At 42.4% G+C, this 24,345-nt stretch overlaps 2 protein-coding genes across 5 annotated transcripts in view; one reads left to right on the forward strand and one right to left on the reverse strand.

Moving 5' to 3' along the window:
• Positions 1-24,345, forward strand: part of LOC308103136 (uncharacterized protein) — a 294,821-nt gene that overhangs the window by 240,507 nt on the left and 29,969 nt on the right. The window lies entirely within an intron of this gene.
• epb41l2 (erythrocyte membrane protein band 4.1 like 2) overlaps positions 1-24,345 on the reverse strand; it is a 95,455-nt gene that overhangs the window by 64,893 nt on the left and 6,217 nt on the right. For all 4 annotated transcript variants that reach the window (XM_080453143.1, XM_080453145.1, XM_080453144.1 and 1 more), the window contains exons 2-6: positions 21,547-21,782; positions 20,896-21,081; positions 18,964-19,239; positions 7,585-7,689; positions 5,616-5,658 (exon numbers count right to left, since the gene is read on the reverse strand). In XM_080453143.1, coding sequence (XP_080309269.1) covers positions 5,616-5,658; positions 7,585-7,689; positions 18,964-19,239; positions 20,896-21,081; positions 21,547-21,768 — 832 coding nt within the window. In that variant the 5' untranslated portion in view covers positions 21,769-21,782. The remainder of the gene's footprint in view (positions 1-5,615; positions 5,659-7,584; positions 7,690-18,963; positions 19,240-20,895; positions 21,082-21,546; positions 21,783-24,345) is intronic.

A 24,345-nucleotide genomic window follows, 5' to 3' on the forward strand; every position in this document is an offset into this window, starting at 1 on the left:
CCCTGACAATATCTAGTCTCATATGTCATATCACAATATAATATTGATTTATTGCCGAGCCCTACTCAGGGCCTGCTGAAACACAGCTAAATCCGCCTCTGATCCCATTATATAGAAATGTGTGTTACAGTACATCATTAGGACCTGATACACGGATCATATTTTGAGGCAACAGAAGAACAGATGCTCGTCAAAGCATTCATCACTGTGCACATGGACGCCTGCCAAGGAATGGAGGATGCCATCGAAGCTTTGCAAGCTCGTGTGGTTGGTTAGGTCACTGAGCTGCCATGATTCATCTGCAAAAGACAGTGTGACCATAGGCACCGCCTCTTCCTCCAAAAACGTCATTCCTGGTGATGTGTGCCAGAGAATTTAAAGACTTCATACTTAAGCCATTAAGGCCGGGAACGCATCTGTGTCATGTTAAGATTTCTTTGGCTATTCAAAAATAGCAGATACACAAGCTCATAGCGCGGCATATGAGCTTGTAGATCTGCTATTTTTTTTTTTTTAATCGTCAACATTTGTGCAAATCTTTGAATATATATATATGTTTTAAAACAAACATTTTTAACTCCGATCTGTGCTTCTGGGGGTCCCTGGAACAACATATCTTGTTTTGAGATGGGGGTCCGTGGCCAAACATCATTTTGGAGCACCACTGATGTAGCAACAAACTGTTAGGATTTAGAAAACAATAGATATGTATTTGGCTGAAGATCCTCATCTCAAAATATGTTGTTCCAGGGACCCCCATGAAGCGTTACAAATGTTCGCTTTAAAAAAAAATGATTTGCTCAAATGTTCAAGATTTTTCAAAAATAGCAGATAGATCTACAAGCTCTGCACTTGGTGCAGTGCTGTGAGCTTGTACATCTGCAATTTGTTTAATAGCCAAAGAAATCTAAAAATGACACAGAAGCTTTCCCCGGCCTTAATGGGTTAAGTAAGAAGCTCATGTCACATCTAAACAACGCCCTGCAATGCCTCCACTTGCAAATACATGAAAATTGAACCGTTTTCCTCAATATATAAAATCAGGCATGAAAACAAGTTAGGGGGGAAAAAAAGGGGGAAAAGATGAGAAGGATGCATGAGCAGGGAAGGGAAAAGACAGCTATGGTGGTCTGTGGGTTCGTGCACTCTGGTTAGAAATCTGCTGGCTGTGTCATTGTGACATCATACCTTTTTCCTCTGCACGTCAGTTTTGCAGTGAGCCAGCAAAGCATAGCTGTGTGTGTTTGCATAGTTTATTTCTTTGTGGCAGAGAATGCACTCTGTATTAGAGACATTAAGCACATAATGTGTCATTATGTGCTTAATGTCCTCAAAGTCACGCATCCAACAAGCTTTAAATTGAGCTTGTTGACCTTCCGTTCCAGAGATAATGGCCAAAACATCTTGAAAACAGCCACTTTCACAGATTTTAAATGTTTGAGTTTTGGCAATCTTTGGCAGTTTTTTTTAATAACACAGGCTAGGAAGGTCGGACGGCAACAAACTAGATACCTGAGTAAAGTTCACTTTGAGCTGCATCCAACGTATCCACTGCCATTTCCGTTGGCCTTACCGTTCGGCTGCTAGGGGCAGTTGAAATATTTTTTTGGGGGGGGTAATCGAGTGTTTAGTTTTTTCTTTCTTTCTTTTTTTACGGAACCCGAGGCTCGGCTCGACCCGACTAATTAGCATACATTTTTGGCCGGCCCAGAAAACGTCGGGTCGGGGCAGAATTTGAATTAGCATTCGCTATCGGATTGCCCCATTAACCGCAATTCCAACCTCGAATTTCAGCCACGAAACATCTACCTGCACTTAATCCCAGCAACCACAGGCATCATTTTCACTCATTCTCAAAGCAAACTTTTGTTGAGTCGATTCGCACACGTCACTTTGAGTTGGATCAAGAAAGAAAAAGTCTATGATCCATACGTACTTTAATTCAAAAATATATATACATTAGTCACTCCCATAATGACACTGTAGCCATCAGTCTTCTACCCAGAGAGGACTGGGACAGACCAGGTAGGCACACGTCACACTCTTTCACTTTGACTTTATATTTACTGTAATTCTAAAATAATAATGACATATTCCTGCCTATGTCACAATGAGAGTATGTTTTAGTAGCTAGTAGCTTTGAAGTGGAATGAGAGTCTAAAAATAACCCACAAGTTTTTTCCCATTAACCTTTTCTTTAGAAATGTAAGTGCTTGAGTCAAACATAATTGGCTGAAAAAAGTTAAAATAAATGCATGGATTCAGTGGATTCACGGCGAACAAAGAGGCTGCAACTCTAATGTGGTTAATTGTGAACTTTTTATATGAAGTTCATCCATACATACACCTAAAGATTTACATAACCTGGATGCCAAACTGTCCTGCTGGCTTTCAGGACAGATAAGCAGTACCTTCACATGGCGTACACTCACTGGTCTTTATGATATGGGAAGGTGCGTGGTGTGGTCAGCTGATGTAAGGATTCTAAAAGGACAGCAAATACTGTACATACAGTGCAAGGACACACACAGGACATGGGAAAGACTGCTGGAGGTGTCAGCTGCCCGTCTGAAGTCAAAGCAAATTAAGAGTTAAGAGAGAACATTTCTAAATGCCTTTTGGCAAGATGGGTTTACTGTTCTGGATTATGTCTACTATTGTCAGGCTGTCAGAGAGAGCAGATGCTATAATTCTACATTTGATTTGACAGAGTTTGCTTACATTTTCACATGACAGGTCGTTGTCTGGACTGCTTTAATTCCAGCCCTAGTTAGAGATTACATGACTACATGATCACTTTACACCCAGAAACCGTCTGCTCACAGTAGGACTACTGCATAAGAAATCACTGAAAAAAATCTGAGTTTGTAGGTCAGGATTATTCTTGTTTTTTTTCTTTTTCATAATGACACAGGTACGCCAGCCAGGGTGAACGTGGTTAACCTGTATGGAAGTTATAATTCCATTTTTGATGGTTGAGTGTGTGGGGGAGTGGCTAACTGGAGTGAATGCTATTTAAGGCAGACGAGCAAAGCTTTATTCACGGGGAGACTCTCCCTAGGACGAGGACATAGTGCTGTAAGGCACTAACTGCTGTAGAGTAAGTAATCCATGAGAGGACTGTCATATTTCTATTACTTATTTAATTGTATTACATTAGACTTTTAAAATAATAAAAAAATAATAATATTTACATTCATTTTATAAATGATAGTCCCCTTACGCATTAGGACAATATCAGTCACCAGAAGCTGGGACGTGTGTTTTCAATTAGTCTAACATGGTAGGACTAATAGACTAAAGTTCATGGAGTTTGAACTTGAATGGACTTTTTATAGGAGGGGGTGAGTTTGATCAAATGAATAATCAAATACCTAAAAAACTGTCTGGGCGTGCACATAAAAGCCAGAGCAGACGTTAAAATGAGCCCTGAAGTGTTTTAAAGTAAAACACCCTCTATGCCACAAATCGATATGGCTGAGTAAACATAAATTAAGAAGAGTAATTTAAAGAGTAACAATAAGGTATATAGATTACATAAATGAAACGGGGGAAAAAAGAATGGCTGGGATAAAAAATAAAGTTTGTTTTGTTAGTCTAGTGACTAGTCTTTCATCCAGTATGGTGTTTCATGCATTGCTGGCAGCAGTCTATATTTAAAACCTACAGTAGTACCTACACTGTGCTTCCATGTCATCTCTGTCGGGTGGAAACCTCATATGTCTAAGGGCGTTAATTTACAAAAAAAAAACACAAAAAGTTCAAATATGGAGATAAGTTTTCTGCACGACAGCAACAAGCTCCTCCTACCAAGGCCGTCTGGTCGGCGAGGGTTCTCTCTAATTGGCCACAGGGCCCGGTGCAGTACGACAGGGTCCAACAGACGGGTGTCAGACCTGTCATTAGGTTGGTATGTACACACGCAAGCACGTACGCACGTAAACACACAAAATGCACATGCAGACATCATCACCCGCATACAAATCGCATGTATACGTATACACAAAGAGTGGTGGAAAAAAGTACTCACATTTTTTTACTTAAGTAAAAGTATCAATACTGCAATGTAGATACACTCTGTTACAAGTAAAAGTCCGGAATTCAAAATTGACTTCAGTAAAAAGTACAAAAGTATTGGCATCAAATGTGCCAAAAGTAGAAAGTACTCATTATGCAGAATGTCCCATTTCACAAGTTGTCAAATGTATAAACATAATAAAAAAATATGAAAATAGCCATATATAAGCTCACATACAAGCTATGCGACGCATTGTGAGCTTGTAGATCGGCTATTTTCAAATGGTCGAAATGTATATAGAGCTGAAGTGGTTAGTAAAAGTACAATATTTGTCTCTAAGATGTAGTGGAGTAGAAGTAAAAGTACTGAAAATTGGAAATACTCAAGTAGAGTAAAGAAAATACCTAAAAATTGTAGTACTCAAGTACAGTACTTGAGTAAATGTACTTAGTTACTTTAAACCTCTGTAAACAAATGATGCACACAAAAAAAGACACGGCTACAGTGTGCGTGTACACGTACACAAACACACACACATGAATCCAAAAGCACACACAAATCCACACACCAACCCCATTTCTCACCCATGCCAATTCTAAAGCGGTTTAACACTTTACAGGAGGCCAAATGATACGTTTTAGCAGAAAATTTCGTCCAAAAAATACAACTTTAGAGGTTTTTTTTAAGTGTGTGTTTAAACCTCAATTGTGGGAAGAGAATGGAAAAGAGAAAAAGCCCAAGCATCCTGCATGTCACAATCCTGCGATTCCTCAATACTGACTTTTCCCCCAAAATGTGTCCCAATCCAAACATATTTGGGGGTTTGAAGTTAAACAAACAAACGTCACATGGCAAAAAAAAAGAAACTGTATTTAGTTAGGTCACTATAGTGGTGCTGCTGGATTTGTACAAATCTGAGACAACAACAAGTTTACAAGTAGTAGCTATGCCGAGAGGTTAGGTTCCATCAACCAAGTTTCAATAAAATATAATAAGAACAAGGAATAATAAGAGTAAAAACTCATAGCAGCAATAAGTAATAAAGGGTAAAGTGTATCAAGTGTGAGTATGTAAGGTGTAGAAACTTCTACATGATCTTATAGGTAGCCATTCCCTCAAATCTCCTCTCTAATTACGGTAATCTTGCATTTGCCCAAAACAGAGGTTTCCATGCTGGCTTCAGCAGCCAGCTATATATAACATATATATATAGGAAAAGTGTATACCATACGGCAGGGGTCTTCAACAGGGGGTCCGGGACCCCTAGGGGGTCCTCAGAGTTACTACAGGGGGGCCGCCAAATCTGTGTGTGATATGATCATTTGTTTTTACCTTAACCACTTGAACCCTAGCATCCCTTTTCTGAAGAGAACTTTAGCCAAAAATAGCAGATCTACAAGCTCACAACGCCTTGCGTTTAATCTAAAACACAATTTTATACAATATGTAGTGGGGGTCCCTGCTTCATCTCTCTCACTGCTAAGGGGGTCCTTGGCCTGAAAATGTTGAAGACCCATGCCATACGTACGGTATAGATCTCTAGAGCTGAGAGAAACACACTGTGCTTCACCGGGATTTGAAGAGTTGATCTACTTACTGCGTATTTGTCTCTTGATTTCCTTAGTGGGATCCAACCAACACTGATATGAGAGAGAGAGAGAGAGAGAGAGAGAGAGACACAGAGAGAGAGAGAGAGAGTTAAATAGATTTCACACAAACATGACAGCTAAATGAGAGATGTGTGATCTCCGCCATGTGAAAACACACAGAAATGGTGTTTCACTGGTTCTTCAGTGGTCCTGTGATTGATATTCTGCATAGCAACTGTTGTACAATACGTTAGGCCCCTGTCTGGCTCTTTAGAAAAGTGGTTCTCAAACGTTTGAATGTCACGGACCCCCCCGTCTAGTATGCATTAGGTCACGGACTCCCCCCCCCCATAACTCTGAGAGCGTACAAACGGAACCAAACCAACCCGGGAATGGTTCCATTTGTACGCTCTCACGAGTCACAGACCTGTAAACGTCCAGTCGGTTCTTCCTAAGTATCAATAGTTTTTGCTGAGGACACCCTGGAACCTCTCCAACGAGCCCTGGGGGTCCCCGGACCCTACTTTGAGAACCACTGCTTTAGAGGTTCTATACTGGTTCTTCAACTTAGTTTAGGCACCTCTAACGGTTCCATTTGGCACCATTAAGACAAAAGGTGCTGCATAGCACCTTTAACCCATTAAGACCTGGAACGCATCACTCTAACCGTTCAGCTATGATAGGCCAACTATAAACTATTTGTATCATTATAATACTTGTTGCTATTCTTATTATTGTAAGATGATGATGGTGATAACAACATTCATATGAACACACACACACACACACACACTATGAAAGCATTCTGTATGTTCACTCTCCCTTTCATTTTGTGATTTCAATCACTTAAAATATTCATTGTCTTTCGACTTATCTGCGTTGGTTAGAACTGATGGAAAATAACTTTGTGCTTGATGTTTAACCTCATGAAATCATTTTATAAGTGATATCGGTGAATTCCAAATATTATCAAGGAATTCCGCAGCACCCCTGAACCGGCGTCAAGGCACCCTACTTTGAGAAACCTAAGCCCTGTAGCACCAAAAGAGGTTCCCCTATTACTACGAGCCAAAGAAACGCTTTTAGTGTTACTTTTAGCACCATTTTTGTTTAGCTGTATTCCAACATGATGTGATTGGTTTGATTTAGTTTGGTCAATGTAAAGCCCCGGATAGACTGCAAGCGTCAGACCCGCACGTTATCAAACGCTCACATTGTGTACCACGCCTGCAGCCACACACTAATATTACTAAAATATTTAAGGTATTTTTTACACACATTTTAGTTATAGAGGGCAATTATAATGCATCAAGGCATATTTGGCTTAATAGCCAGGGATCACATTGAGTGCCATAAACGGTCCGGACCGTTTTTGAGAAGCCATGCGTCATGTGCCATAAACGGTCCGGACCGTTTTCGGCATATTTTATTTAAATATATTTTTCCCACGTGGGGCGCTCTAACGAAACTTTGGGATCATCCAAGGAGTCTCTGAGAAGGAGAGGCCGGATGTCGATCCATGTCAAAAAATGCTTCCGGTCGGCCGCTCCAATGTTAACTCCTTGACTAAAAGCTTAATATCTCCATTTCTTTTTAACGTGGTGGAAGTGAGCCGTTTTCAATCGGCGATCACTCTGCAATGGAGGATCACGTTTGAAATATTATTGTTCCAGGGCCGTTAGTCGGGACCCTCAGCCGTCTCGCACGCACGCTTTGTTTACATGCACTTCCGCGTCGGGGCTTCTACAGCACGAAACATATCAACGTAAGTGGATGGAAGATATGCTGGCACTAGATGTAGCCTATTTTAATAAACCTCTGGCACACAATGTGATAAGAAAAAGAAGAAAAAATTGAAAAAGGTTGCATGTCGTGTTTGATGCCATGTATGTGTATCTGCGTTGCTTCAAATTAAAAGCATGTGGTGGAAGGCGGTGGAAGCGCAGTGCGCTGCAGTCAGTGCATAGTACTACTCACGGTCTGATCGTGATTGTCCTTGTACGAGAGGCCAAAGTAGTCTTTCTCCATCAGGTTGAGGTGTTCACACACCTTGAAGAACAGGAACTGGCCTTTAGCACGTTTCTGTATAGAGCACACAGGGAAGAGAAGAAAAGGTGGGTTATTATGAGATCATGTTACAATATTGCCTGTTGAAGTTACACACACACACAACAAATCCTGAGTCTAGTGCACAATACATACTCTCTTCGAACTCTCGCAGTTCGTAGAGAGCAACATTGTATTTTATTTATTTATAAGGCCTTGTGTGGTAAACTTCCTTGATACCCATCCTCACTTTTGGAACCAAAGGTTACTGGACATTCAACACGTTCACAAACACACATTAGATATACCAGTCCACGTAAGAGCAGTGAACAAGGAAAAACTGCTTTCATGTATTATGCTCCACACAAATGGAACAAACTTCAGGACTCTCTGAAACTGGTGCGACTGGTCAATAGAGGGTGCTTCTTGAGGACACACTACATAGTGACTGCACCCGTTTCATGAAACACTATGTTTATTTGCATCTGTGACATTGTAATGTGATTCAAATGTTTGTCATCGTTTCTCATTATGTATGTATTGTATATGTTGTTATCAGGGCGTCCTTGAAAAAGAGAGCTTGCTCTCAATGGGGTTCCCTGAATAAAGGAATAAGGAGATAAGGAGAAAAAAAAGAAAGAAAGAAAGAACTAGTTTGGAATAGCCTGTCCTAAACAGCAGTTGTTGTTTTTTCGACGTCGAAAGGAGCATGCATTGACCTTTAATTTGCGGTGATTCTGAGAGAGTACAAATCGAACCAAATGGACCCGTAAGGGTCGCTTTCTCCCAAAAAGATTTAAATGAGCACACTTTCCCCCAAAAGATTCCCATCCATTTCCAAAACCACAGATATTTATGTCTGTGTGTCCACTGGCAACTGACCAGTGTGTGCTTTTTGGGCTGAGAAAAATACCATGGAAGACCCTTGAGAAATTAAATATACAGTATATGTTGAATAAGAGCTATACAGTATTATGTATAAGAAGTCTCTCACACCATCCATTCACCACATCAATTACATCTCTGTTCTACTTCGTCTTTCTCTTCTCTCTCCTCTCCCTCGTCCGACTTTCTTTGGGCGATGCATTCCATACTTTAAACCCCCATGGGAGCAATAACCATAAAATCCTCCGTGCCCAAATATGACAATGACATTTAACACACACACACACACACACACACACACAGAGACACATGCGTGCGCGCGCATATGACAAATGGCCGTGCCCTTTAGACAGAGAGTGGACTAGACAGAGGGGGGGAGGGCGTGGTATAAAAGAGGGGAAGAAGGAATTAAAGAATGCATTTTTCTTTTCATTTCTTTTGGGTTAGTCAGCAGCACTGTCACTTCGTCGGACAGAAACAGACAGACGCACGCGCGCGCGCACGCCAAGTGACATTTACACTGGCAAACAGAGGGGGGAGTGTGTGGTGAAAGTGGAGGGAAAGTTTTTGAGATAAAGAAAAGGATGAAAGAATGCATTTTTCTCTTGGTCCCTGGGACAGCTGAAAACATCTGTGGTATGTTCCTATAGCGCGCGCGCGAACACGCGAACACACACACACACACACACACACACACACACACACACACACACACACACACTAAAGAATGTGAGCATCTGACCTTTTCAACTGTTTCCATGTGTGTGTGCGCGCATGCGTCTCTTGGCCATTGTGCCTCTGAGCAAGACACTACCCTAAAATACAACTCCTCAAAGCAACAGTTGCACAACTATGCCTCTGGGGTTAATGTGTCCCAGTGGGACACATTAACCCCAGAGGCATAGTCCCCAGAGGCATAGTCTGTACACCAGACACTTAGACACACAAGATGGACAGTCCCACTTGTGTGTCAAAGTGTCTGGTGTACAGTGTGTCAATTCTCCTCCTGGATGCCTTCCATTCCAGTGTTTTCCTCTACAAGCTAAGACAACATTAACATAATGTCAGAATTCATGCCCAACAGACTTCCCATTAATTTGGAAATCAATAATCATCACCCATAGTATACACTACACACTATTGCTTCACTACAGCTATTACTGCCTCGGTAGCTATGAGAGCATTTTGGCCATTTTTCCCATTGTTCTGATGCAAGGAAAGCATAATAAATTATATAGACCGGGAAAAACTACCCTGTGTTCTCTGTGTATTTCTTAGAGCAGGGATCTTCAACGTTTTCAGGCCAAGGACCCCCTAGCTGAGAGAGAGATGAAGCAGGGACCCCCACTAATTTGGTTCATTTGGTTTCATTTTACACTCTCAAGAGTTAAATTATTGTTAAACATCTGCATTACATTTGATCAACGTGTGCCTGTTATCTCTCCTATTGGTACCAACATCAACACAGCATGGATGGAATTGTGGACACAATCGTATCCAACAATAACAAAAATATTCTAAGTCTTGGGTCTGAGAGTCTAAATCTCATCAAATGGTGGTTCCGTGGCTCAAATGACCAATAAATAATGGACCTTGATATGAAAAGGGTTGAAAACCACTGATCTATAGGCTTTACTTCCAAACCAAGGCCACATGTTTGCTGAATCATATAAAGGTTTTTGTTATGACATCATGTGCCGCTCTGTATAATTGAATTACAAACACAAATTATGTTAGAAATAAACACCCAGTCTTTTTTTTTATTATTTCAAATGAGCGCTGAGACATAATGTTTATGTCATGTTGCAACATAGGTGATTGTACGCAGCCTGGACGGCTGGTCCAGGCAACTAGGCTCAATGTAGCCTGACGGCGCGTCGCAGGTTTGAGTCCCGAGCCCGACGGCTTTTGCTGTGTGTCGCTCTCCATCTCTCTCCCCATTTCCTGTCAACCTACTGTCCTATCAATAAAGGCATTTTTTTATAATAAGCGTTACTTTAACCCATTAACACATTGATTGCCTGAGTTATTTCAGATTTTTTGCAGTTTATTGCCAGAGATTTTTCATTGAAAAAAAAAAGTACTCAGGAGCTGAGATACAAAATTTTAAAGTTTTAAGTTAACAAGGAAGTGGATAGGAGTTTAGATCTTCGACTAATCATATCTCCTTGGTCTTTGGGTCAAATTAAAAAAAAATATTTTTTTTTTTTTTAATTTTTTTTTTCCCTTAAAAACGAGTTAACTCGATCTAGGCAATCAAGTGATGGATTTTAAAAACGAGTAAAAACGAGTTAACTCGTTCTAGGCAATCAATGTGTTAAGACCTCAGACCGAAAATGTCTTCTAAATCCTATGTTGCCGTCAGTGGTTCTCAAACTTTTTCATGTCAAGGACCCCCAAAATGATATGTATTTGGTCGCGGAGCCCCATCTCAAAATATGTTGTTCCAGGGACCCCCCAGAAGCAGCGATTTGAGTTACAAATGTTCACTTTAAAAATATATTTATTCAAAGATTTGCACACATTTTTTCCTTGATTTTTCAAAAATAGCAGATATACAAGCTCGTAGCGTGGCACTCGGTGCGGCGCTATGAGCTTGTAGATCTGCTATTTTTGAATAGCCAAAGTGTAAAATAATGCTTTTTAGCTAAAAATCTAAAAATGACACAGATGTGTTCCAGGTCTTAACTCTGAGAGTGTACAAAATGGAACCAAATTTTACTGTGTATGGGGCGGCCTGGAAAGATGGCAGAGCATAATAGTGTCTCTCGTCCGTAGTTTGTTTCCAGCTGTCCAGCAGAGTGTAAATGACATAAACACACAGGTTGATGTCATGTCAATGCCGATATACATTATTTACTGTAAATATTGCAATATGATGGTAGGTTCACAGTAACTGCCGTCCGTGTATGCAGCTGCCGGAACAATAAATAACAACCACCGAGTCAATATTTCAGTCAGAATTCTCTATATGCTCTGTAAATGTTTAAGTGAAATGGCTTTATTTGCTCATTTAATTTTGACGTTAAACAGTGATTCAACCAATCAGAAGGTCCCATTCCTTCGGGCTATGGGAACGCTGGATTCTCACTCCACTGCAGCTGTGCAGCAGAATGGCTAGTGTTTGTGTAGCCTGTCGCTCACGCAGCACAAGGGGGAGAGAGAGAGAGGCCAGGTCATTCAAAATAAACCCAAAATGCAAGCATTTTTTAATGCAGGCTACAATAGATAGTTTAATTATGAACTTTAAGAGAATATTCATGAAAGGTTATGACATACAGTACAGCATGGAGACTTCACTGTATACGTTCCGTTACTGACCTTAATGTTTTGTGTGTCAAACCTCACCTATCCTAAATGGAATAAAACAAACTACATAGAGTGTCTGCAAATAATATCTGTCCCGGGGTGTGTGTGTGTGTGTGTGTGTGTGTGTGTGTGTGTGTGTGTGTGTGTGTGAGACTGCAGTCTATACTCCTTTGAACCAGCGTTGGGCTCATGTGACATGGAAAGCCTCCAACTGAAACCGAAACTGACCGTGATCCTTAACCACATAAACCAGGGGTGGGCAACTTTGATGATGCAGAGGGCCACTATATTCCCACACTCACTCCAGAGGGCCATATTGCATACTGTCGGGCAGACACCTCTTATCTCCGTATTTTTAACTTTTTTCGTAAATTAATGCCGTACTTCGCCATTCTATGTCACACAAAAGTAGCAAAAATAAACCGCGTCGCACTGCGACGCTTTTTGAGCTTGTAGATCTGCTATTTTTTATATTTTTTAATTGGAATCCTGAAAAGTTACATTTTTTATTTAATTTCAAATGTATTTAGTTATACTTATGTTAACACATTGATTGCCAGGGTGTTTTTAAAACAGGGTACAGTCAGTACCTGGATTTTTAACAATTTTTGAACCTTTTTCAAGTAGTCACAAAATATTTTCAGTGAACACCGTCCTCACGGTGATTCCCTCATTACACACATAGAGGTCTCGTACAATCAAACATTAGGTAATCTGTTCCATAGTTGCAGCCAGTTGAAAATAGTCGAAAATAGTCAAAAATACATAATAAAAAAAAAAAAGTACACAGGAGCCGAGATACAGGCTTTTGAAGTCATAAGTTAACCAGGAAGTGGATTGGAGTCTAAATCTTCGAAAAATGATATCTCCTGGTGCTGTGAAGGGAAAAAAAAATTGTAAAAAAAAAAAAAAAAAAAATCCAAAAACGGTCATAACCGTTTTTGGCACACAACGCATGGCTTCTCAAAAACGGTCCGGACCGTTTTTGGCACTCAATGTGTTAACTTTATGAACTTAAATACAAATACATTGGACATAAAAAAGAAAATAGAATTGTAATACTATAGCCATTACACTACTAATATAGACTGAAGTAATTGAAGCGGGTCATGTTTGCATGTTTGGAATTGTAACAGCTGCTGAAATCAATAATATATCAGTATTCCCATGTTAACCTGCGGGGGCCGCATTAAGTGAAGGTGGGCTGCATGTGGCCCCCGGGCCGCCAGTTGCCCATGTAAGACATAAACCCTAGTAGTGACCGTAGTCTGGGGGGGGGGGGCGAACATTCGCCGAAAACAGCCGATCTACAACTGCGACGCATTGTGAGCTTGTAGATCGGCTGTTTTCGGCAAAGGTATTGGGTGTAGAGCGTCTCCGGTGTAGATGCGAAGGAGAATGCCTAGAATAGGCAGATGGGGGACCCCGGTTAATGAAGTACGGTACTGTATATGGGGCTTTAACCCATTAAGACCTGAAGCCAAAAGTCTTCTAAAATCCCAACCATTTTCTGAAAAAACGTATGTTTCTATATCAGTGGTTCTCAAACTTTTTCATGTCAAGGACCCCCAAAATGATATGTATTTGGCCGCCGACCCTCATCTCAAAATACTTTGTTCCTGGGACCCCCCAGAAGCAAAGATTTGAGTTACAAATGTTCGCTTTAAAAATATATATATTCAAAGATTTGCAAACATTTTCTTGATTTTTCAAAAATAGCAGATCTACAAGCTCGTAGCGCGGCACTCGGTGCCGTGCTACGAGCTTGTATATCTGCTATTGAATAGCCAAAGTATAAAATAATGCTTTTTAGCTCAAATAGAAAAAAGTGACACTGATGCGTCCCAGGTCTTAATGGGTTAAAGCTGGACTGTGGAATGGTAACCCACACACACTGATGACGCACGCTTCATTTGTGGCCAATGGATTCTCATAAAAAGCTCGTAAAAGTATTAATTATATAAATATATATTTTTTTGGGCATAAATGGATGGATCCGGAGTTGTAGAAAAGGATGTGCGGGTGTTTGCTGCTGGAGGCTCGCTGTTCTCAACCCAACATTTAATCTCTGGAATGCATTGTTTGTTTCTCTCTCTCTCTCTCTATCATGACATCTCATCCTAACTATGCCGCAGCGTTCGTGCGCGTGTATGTGTGTGTGTGTGTGTGTCTGTGTCTGTGTCTGTGTGTACATGTGTGCGCGCGTGTGTCCGTCAGGACAATAGCGGTTAGCTGCAGAATCAGCGCAATCTGCAGATAGACAAAGCGGCGTCTGTTCAAACTGATCACAGGTCCACAGATACACACACAAAACGCACATCACACACCGACACAAATACACAACACACACAACACACACACACACACGCTTCAGAGCGACAGACAGCAGCCTAAAGATTAGAGAACCAATATTTTGCGTTGCCAGATCAAATCCCCCCCCAGAGACCAAGCAGAAATATCTAGGTAGACAAACCCAACAGATCACTCTCTCCTTTCCTTTGTCATTCTACTGCTGGGCGAACCTTTGAGCGAGGAATTGAACCCTAAAATGTTCCAGTCCAACTTGTCAGTGGTAATGGTAACTTTACTCTCCTATGAGTCCCTTTAACTATACTTTCAACCTGGCATCTCTATTCAAAAAGGTTCACCCAGCAGTTGACCATTGTCCATTTATTGACCTGGCATCCTATAGTTTTGTATAGTTTCAATGTACAGATTTCTGCATTTGATGTTATGTGTTTACCTTGCTTACTGTAAAATCGCTCTGGATTAAGAGTGTCTGCTTACTGCTAAATGCTTAAATTGTAAATGGTATGTTGGCCATGTCATTACAGGCAAAATCCAATCATGTGGATCTCGGGATGTGCATGGGAACGGCGTGGCTCCCATGTGGATCTGGGACTTCATGTCAGCCAGCCTATGACAACACAAATGAATAGAGTCCGCACACTATTATAAGTATTATAATAACTAGGTTTGGGCCGCTTCGCGGCCCTCACATCTAGGCCCGATCAAAAGATACTGCGGCCAGAAAAACGGAAAGCTGCTGTGGCTACAATGTTAGGATGTAGTAGGGAATGTAGTTTTTTATTAACCGTACACTATGTAAGTACATTGAAGGCGTTGAAAGAAGCCTATATTATAGCCAAAGCTCTGATCAACAGTCTGGGGCAAGTTTTCGGGACAAGTGGAGTGTTCGTGTGTTGACCAACCCCTGACACAATTTGGAGGTCATTTCAATTAAAGTAGTTGGATAGGATAGGATAGGATAGGATAGGATAGGATAAATCATACATTTGGAGCTTGATCCACTGTGCAGACTCTGTTCTTTTGTGATGTTCGCTTCTGCCCAGCACCTGTTTTTTTTTTGGATGTGCGTGGCTTTATTCACTTGTTTGTCATCTACAGGGCGGCAGTGACTCAGGGGTAGAGTGGCCGGTAGAGCGGCTGGACGGGAACCGCAAGGTTCCCAGTTCGATCCCAGGCTCCCCCAACAGTTAAGTGTCGAAGTGTCCTTGGGCAAGACACTGAACCCTACATTGAGTCCCTGAACCCTCCAATGAGTCGGTCGGCGCTAGCTCGCCACCATCGGTGTGTGAATGTGGGAAAAGTGAGGACGCCGGCGTCGACTGTTCGCCGCTTCACCTCCTGATGACCCCCCCCCCCCCAGTATGAATGAATGAACCATTGTAAAGTGCTTTGAGCACTTGAAGCGCTATACAAATGCAATTCATTATTATCATTATCTATGACGTCAGTCATTTATGACATTATCTATGACGTACAACTCCAAATGGACAAGGTTTCAGCCTGATCAAGAGAAACTTGAAGCTAAATAATTCAGAGTGTAAAATACCGATCTACAAGCTTTGTCAATCGGCTATTTTCCCAAATAAATGTTTTAATAGCGCTTAAATGGTTAAGCCTCATTTTGTCCTCCGTAGCAAAACCGGGTCTAAATCAAGCCTCAGAGGACCTCTGGGATGCCTCCGATGCCACTTTGTAAACAAGTCTCTTTTTTTTTTTCATCCTACGTCGGACATTATGTTCCATAAGCATTATGAACTAGAACTGTAGCAACCAGCGGAAACTGACTGACTGGACGTTTTGCTTGTTTACAACAAATGTGGTTTAAATCACTGCTGGTCTGCGTCAAGCATTTTTTAACCGATTGCTAATGCAAACTACTGACAACGCCTCAATGCTTCAAACACAGACTGACTGAGCTGAGAGGGACATGACATATAATCTGTGTGTGTGTGTGTGTGTGTGTGTGTGTGTGTGTGTGTGTGTGTGTCTGTGTGTGTGTGTGTGTAGGTGGTCTAAGCCACGTGCCTGCTACAGGGGAGCAGATGCAGGAAGCTAATCTGGTGGGACCCCCTTAATCTGCCCCGTTGTGTGTATGTGTGTGTGTTTCTCAGTCACCGGACACTGACCCCTGCAGTGCGTTATGCTTTTATCCCAAACCGCACCCAAACAATGTCAACGTGTGTGCGTGTGTGTGTGTGTGTGTGTGTGTGTGTGTGTAGCGCCACTTTGAGTCAGAAGGTTAAATGCCTCCTCCTCCTCCTCCTCACACACAAGGTCCGATCCTATTAGATAAAACGTTTGTTTTTATTGTCGTTTTGGGGTCTTCTCTCCCAGTGTAGGCGTTATGCCAATTTTCCCCACACACATGTATCGGTCCACTGGTTCTCAAAGTCAAGTCCGGGGACCACCAGAGGGTCCAAACGGACCTGTAACTCAAGACTGTACAACACAGAACTTTCGCCCTGCACTACCAGCCCCCCCCCCCCCCACCCCCCCGTGACTAGCACAAATAAACATTTTACTAGCATACATTCATGGGGGGCTAGGAAAAAATCTCATGTGACTAGCGTGAATAAACGTGTGATTAGCATAAATTCCTTGTGCGACTAGCGCTGTTGTCGGGCGGAAACCTCTTATCTCCATACTTTCGCCGTTTTCTCGTAAATTAACGCCCTACTTGGATCATACGACAGCGTCACACAAAAGCGTCAAAAGTAGCAGATCCACAAGCTCGCAACGCAGCGCGAAGCGACGCGTTTCGAGCTTGTAGATCTGCTACTTTTGATGCTTTTGAATTTGAATCCTGAAAAGTAACAGTTTTGGACATATGAGGTTTCCAACCGACAGCGACAATAAACAAACATTGTGACTGGCATAAATAAACGTATGACTAGCATAAATAAACGTATGACTTGCATAAATAAACGTATGACTAGCATACGTTGACGAGGGACTAACACAAATAAATGTTTGACTCAAGTCCAAACGTCAGTCACCTCTGCAAATTAATTAAACGTGCGGACCAAGGCGAGTGCTCCGGTATTTTATTTTGGGTGGTCTCTTTTGAAGTGCCCAGGTATTTTTCTTTGTATAGTCAAGTTGGCCCACTGTTACGCATCGAGCCCTGATATCTATAACTGGCTGAAGTGCATTGGACTTATTTATTGGAAATAAATGTGCGTCTAGCATACATTCACACATAGGAGGACGTCCTCACCTCCAACTCGCAGCATAAATAAAAAATGAACTAGAATAAATAGGCTCCATGCACAGCAGCCATATTGTTAAGATATTGGGCCTCTTCCTACTTCCCTTTATTTATTTAAAATTTCACTGGAGGATAAGCCCCTTGAGATGCAGCATCTCGTTTTCGAGGGGGGTCCTCACAGGTGTTACCAATGATACTAATGAAGACTGTTCCATTCTGGTCAAACAGAGTCGGTGCTGATATTGTGCATGTTGGCTCACTGGAAACACTCTGCTACACCAGTGGGTCTCAAAGTGTGGTCCATGGTCCCTCATGGTGGGGGTTCCCTTGAGGGGGTTCCAAATGGCCCCCTTACGGATGTGTGACTCTTGAGAGTGTACAAATGGAACCAAATGGACCCACCAGGGTCCATTTGGTTCCATTTGTACACTCTCGAGCGATATGGGAGGTCGTTGAAATGAAAATGTTTGAGAACCACTGCACTGGACCAAACGAAACAGAACCTTCATTTAGAAACTTTGGTAACACCTGTGAAGGAAGTAAGGAAGCGGCCCCAATTTCTTCCCAATATGGCGGCTGTGCATGCACCTGTGTTGATTTTGACAACACATTTTGATTAGTTTTAGTCATAGACTTTTGAATCAAATTCCATTCAGTTTTAGTTAGTTAGTTAGTTAGTGTCGTTTTAGTCGACTAAATGTCATAAGATTATAGTCGTCTAAATCTAGAGTGGATTTAGTTGACTAAAATGTATTTTGGCGGTGCCTTGATGGCTAGATTTTACTCTTGGTTGCATGCTGAAAAATAGCAGATCTACAAGCTCACAACGCGTCGTGCTGCGACGCGTTGTGAGCTTGTAGATCTGCTATTTTCAGAGCACAGCGCCCGAGCGCAACCAAATATAAAATGACGTGTCTTTTAGTTCTACTGGATCTCTTCACCACTAGTCCCTCACTAACATTTCTAGATTTTATTTGTTGACGAAATTGTCAACATATTTAGTCTTAACACATTGACTGCCAATCACGTAGATCTACGCGAACCTCCGTAAAGCCGCCACGTGCCAATCGCGTAGATCTACGTGAAGTGAAAAAAATTCACCCAAAGGCCAAGGAGATATGATTAGTTGAAGATCTAGACTCCTATCCACTTCCTTGTTAACTTAAAACTTAAAAATGCTGTATTTCGGCTCCTGAGTACTTTTTTTTTTCCAATGAAAAACTCTGGCACTGGCTAAAAAAATATGAAAATAATTCTGGCAGTTAATGTGTTGTTAAGGTCCTTACACACCGGGGCGATTTTTTTCGTGCGAATAATATATATTTTTAAAAACCTTATAAAGTCAATGCAAGCTTACATGGAGCGAAAAAGCGAAGCGAAAAAGCGTCTTTTAATTATTCGGAACGAGTCCAAATTTTGCGTATATTCACATAGTCGCCGGTGTGTAACCGCCTTTAGTCATCATAGATAATTTTTTATTTCGTAAAAGTGCAAAAAAAAGGTAGTCGACGAACATTTTTCCTCATAGTTTTAGTCGACAAAATCAACACTGGTTGCATACAGAGCCTACCGACATGGCAATGGGCGATGGTTCTCACCTCCACCTCGCAGGGGAACTGGGTCCCGTCCAGCAGGGTGACGTGGCACACCACCAGCTTCATCTTGTTCTTCCTCACCAGTCGAAGGGGCGACTGAAAGAAGGACGGGTGCTCCTCTCCTCCCTCTCCCTGGGGGGGTGCCTCTTCCTCCTCCCCTCCCTCCTGCTCTTTTTTCTCCTCCTCCTCCTGTTCTCCTCCTCCTCCGTCTCCCGCCGGCGGCTTGGCCTCCTCGGGACTCTGCTCCGCGTTCTCCTCGACCTTCTCCTCCCTGGCGGGCTGGGAGTCGGCCACGGGTGCAGGAGAGAGAGAGAGAGAGAGAGAGACAGAGACAGAGAGAGAGAGAGGAGGGAGTTGATCATCTCATAATCATGGAATAAAGCCCAATAAAATCTCATGACTGAAACATTTTGTTTATCAGTATAATATGTTTAGGTATTATCCTAAACCTAGGTTCTTGCTGTTCTAACATACAGCCAACCAGTTGAATAAATCACAGATTGAGGCTTTAACCTTTGCTTTTATGGAAAACCCCCGAGACCTTTAAGGGTTTATGGAGGATGCTTCTGAACATGTATTCTATTCTGCTACTTTGACCAATTCAAACACTCTTCCAACACTCTTTCTTCTATTGCTAGTTTGACCACTTCGAATACCCTTACATACGTAAGCTCAGTGGCCTTGTGGTTAGAGTGTCCGCCCTGAGACTGGGAGGTCGGAGTTCGATCCCCGGCCGGGTCATACCAAAGACTCCAACAATGGGACCCCGGTGCCTCCCTGCTTGGCACTCAGCATCAAGGGTCGGACTGGGGTAAGTCCCCGCGACATACTAGTGTCATGTCCAGGGGGTGTACTTGTACATCAAGCTGCCTCACGCTAAGGAAACAGCAGATAGGCTCCTGCCCTATGGGCCTCAGGGCTCGGCAAGGCTTACTTAACTCATATGCCGCCAAGATAAGCTATTCTGCTTATTTTTCATTCTAGGTTTCGAGTTCCACTTACTTCACCCACACCGGGATCCGGTTTCATGACGCAGATTCCGTTTCCGGTTTCCATTTTTTTTCCCCCCGGTCATTTTCGGCCAGAATAGGGAAAATCACGGTTTTTCACACGGTATAAAAAACTAACGGAGAGGTCCACTTCTATAATCTATAGTCTGGGTGACGAACAGTCATCGCCGTCGTGTATCACATCGTAATTTTGGCCGATCGGAGAATCTGAGAACACGTCACATCCGGTTTGACGTATTTGACTGTTTGACTCTGTTTGGGGGGGGGGCAGCGAGTCAGCGAGCTGATGAAGGTGTCTATTTGCTGCTCTCTGCTGGCAGATTTGTCGTATGTGTTTAAAACCGCACTCAGACAATTTATTTGAATGAAAAATTACAAAATAAAAAAAACACGCAAATCGCTGGCACAGGGCTGAGTACATTATGAATAAACTCTGGCAGTCAATGAGTTAACATACGTAAGGACTTTACCACTGGTTGTAACTATAAAAACAGTAATGCATGCATTTTCTTTTGCCAACAAACGTCGCTTAAGTCCTCAAAGTGAGACCTTGTGTCCTGTCAAAAAGGTACTTTCTACCCTCTCTCTCTTTCTCTCTCTCTCTCTCCCCAGCTGCAGCTGTTTTTATTGGCCTGATTGCTGATAATGATGATATCACAGGGTGGACCTCAGTGTGAATGTGATCATTGTGTGTGTGTGTGTGTGTGTGTGTGTGTGTGTGTGTGTGTGTGTGTGTGCGTGCGCATTCCCTTGTGGTTCGTCGTTTGTTTTGTTATAACTGCTAACAGAGAATTGAGTGAAGTCACCAGCAGGCTGAGAATCAATCAGTGAAAAGCAGCAATTGGAACAGCGTGACCCGGGCGACCGACCAACAAGGGAATGACTGACGGAAGAGTCGACCAATAGGGGGGGCGCGTCGGGGTACCTGGGTGTCAGCACTGGCGTTGGAGTGAGACTCCACCTCTTTCTCCTTCACTTCCTCTGACCTCACTTCCTCCTTCTCTTCCTCCTCCTCCTCTGCGTGGCCGTTCACCACCGGAGCTGGCCCCTCCTCTTCCTCGGTTACCGTGGCAACTGCTTCCTCTGTAAAGGAGGCGTCTTTGGGTTCAACCTGGTTGGTTTGGACGGTGAAGAATAACACGAGAAGAATTCGTTCATGAATGACGGTCATTATTCTAATTTCTTTCTTTATTGAGTAACTGCAGTCCATACAATCTTTGACAATGACATGTTGAAAGTTAGGATTCAAATTAAAGGGATATTTCCCTTTCTAAAAAATGTTTAGTGAGCCCCCCAGACAGTTTTTAAGTTGCTCGATTCAGTATTTAGATATTTGATGTTCATTTTTATCAGACACGCCCCCTTCCTATACAAACCCATTATAACTTCAAACTCCATTTTTAACATGTTAGATTCATCAAAAACACCCGTCCTTGGTTGTGGTGACTCATCCTGCCCTCCTAATAAGTGAGGTCCCCTTCAATATCAATGACAGGCCCAGCTATCCTTGTGGGGTATTTTGCTCACAAGCCATATATGGGCAATTAAACAAGTATATACACACACACACACACACCTGGCTCTGAGACTTCTGTTTCTTGAGCCACGGGGGCAGGAAACGAGAGATGCCCTTGCCCTCCTTCTCTTTCTTCTCCGCTCCACCCTCTGGCTGTGATTTCTCCGCCTTCACTACTTCCTGGTTCTCCTCTGCGGCCTTCTCCTCCGATTGGTCGGGCTGAGCGGCGGACTCCTCCCCCTTCTCCTTCACCTCCGTCTCAGTGCCCGCCTCTGTTGTCATGGTGACGTGTCAACCTGCAGGCAAAAGTGAGGGAGACGGACGGTTACATGACATGAATCATTACAACTCGCGTTGTCATCCAGGCCTCATTTAGACGCCTAATTAATTTCAGAGAGAGTGATGGAAATTGATAAAATACCAATTAAAATTATAACTAGGGTCTCCACACCTCGATCACGGTGGTAATTTCCCTCTGGGAGCGGACACGTGTCTGGATGTGTACACTCTCAGAATAAAAAATGAATGAATTACTGTGTGTATTCGCTAGGTTTTTGTGTTTACGATAGGGCTGTCAACTTTCCTCAGAAATTATATTCGAATATTGGTCTAAAAAATTGCCAGATATTCGAATATATTCGAATATTATTATATACATTTTTTTTTCAAATAATTTTTTTCCCCATTTTATTTTACAGAAACAATACAAAAAAACAATGTATCGAGTGCTCGGATCCAATAAAACATCTTTTGATTGTTTTTTATAACTTGATACATTGTTTTTTGTGTTGACCCTGTCAAATAAACATTAAAAAAATATATATATATATATATTCGAATATTCATTTTCATATACATATTTTCCCCATATTCGAGGAATATTCGAATATTAATTCACCAGCCCTAGTTTACGAGCAGATGGAGTGTAGAGAGACAGTAACACGCTGAGATAGCAGGGGACAGAGCAAATGGTTTGGCCGGCTGGGGAATCGAATCAGGGACTCGCCGTCAGGCATTAGAGCCCGTGTGGTATATGCGCCCTAACCACTCCCGTTTTTTTTTGCCTGATGCCTGCGGTGTAAAAATGTACCAAAATGGGAACATTTTTACCCAATTATCTTTCTATTGTTTTGCAGTTTGCAATGTGCACAGTATACATTGCTGCTATGCTCAGGCACCTTCGTCACATTTTTTATCTAAGGTACTAGTGTAAATATGTAGATAACTTGTTTGGCCTTTGTTGTCGTTCTCTTGTTTGATCTCCTTCCCAACCCCCCCCCCCCCCCCTCTTCTTCCTCCCCCTCTTCTTTCTATGGATATAACGTTGCGATGGGAACGATGTACGAAAACGAATTTCACCCACTTTTTTTACCTTGTAAACCTGTGATGTGACAATAAACCTGATTCTGTTCATGTCCCTATGATGTGAGGAAAGTGACAAGTGAGAGAATACAACCTCAGTAGGATAGCAGGCAGGCTTGTGGCCTATACAAAACGCAGTCAATTTGTTTAAATTGACCGAAACTCAACAGGCAGTGACTTTTAAATGCAAGTCTCTTGAACACACACACACACAAACACCTAGAATAGGCTTTTAGTGTGTGTGTGTGTGTGTGTGTGTGTGTGTGTGTGTGTGTGTGTGTGTGTGTGTGTGTGTGTGTGTGTGTGTGTGTGTGTGTGTGTGTGTGTGTGTGTGTTCAAGAGACTTGCATTTAAAAGTCACAGCCTGTTGAGTTTCGGTCAATTTAAACAAATTGACTGCGTTTGTTTAAATTGACCGAAACTCAACAGGCTGTGACTTTTAAATGCAAGACTCTTGAACACACACACACACACACTCACTCACACACACATACACACACGCTCAAAGCCTCTGGTGTGGTTTCTGTCTGTCAGCCGATATACAGGCCTCTCTCTCGGCTCAGACGATCAGCACCAACACATGGAGGTTGTTTACGACGTTTTCTCAGAACATCATGAGCTAATGGCTGCTTAAACCGTTAGCTCAGTGACTTGGTGCTAGTTAGTCCCCGCAGCTGCAGCCCAAAGCTTTATTAATGCAGCGGGCACTACAGCTTTGGGCCCAGAACACACGAAAAACACACCGTTTATAATGTCATTATGTTACATCAGAGGGTCATCTGGGTCAACAACTTAATGGCTGGTTACTTACGTGCGTGCATGCGTGCGTGCACAGACACACACACACGGAGGGGGGTTGAGATATAATGAAAGTGTTATTATCCAAGTCATTCTTATGAACTTGCGGCTCACACACGCACACAAACGGGGTGGGATGAATGAAAGTGAACAGTACCGTGCAACATATTTCACAGGTTCTGGATTTGCTTCCACGTGTTACGACTGCGTTTCAGATTTAGGTTCCGACTTCTCAGAACCTAATTTGGGCCCTGCATATACGTTCAAAAATGTTCCCAAAAAAAGCAGAAATGCGTTGTGATCTTGTAGATCGCCTTTTTTATTTTTATATAGTTTCAGTTTATGGAAGGTTCTGGATTACCCTTCAAAAAGGAGCCAAATGACTCAGTTATTATCCAAGGCATGAACCCACGGCACACACGCACGCGCACACACACACACACACACACACACACACACACACACACACACACACACAGTGAGATATAATGAAAGTAAGTCAATGACTCAGTTATTATCCAAGTCATTTGTATGAACCCGCGGCTTACAGTCATACACACACTTCAACCCAAATACCCATGACAGTGTTGCCCTCGCACACTCATCAGAAGGACAACCGAACTCATTCACCGTGACAACCAAGAGTTGATGATGCCACTTGGTAGCCATGACGATGACCACCACAGTCCTCCTGGGAGG

Source organism: Gymnoscopelus braueri (genome assembly GCF_963280865.1).
Source record: "Gymnoscopelus braueri genome assembly, chromosome: 16".
NCBI lineage: Eukaryota > Metazoa > Chordata > Actinopteri > Myctophiformes > Myctophidae > Gymnoscopelus > Gymnoscopelus braueri.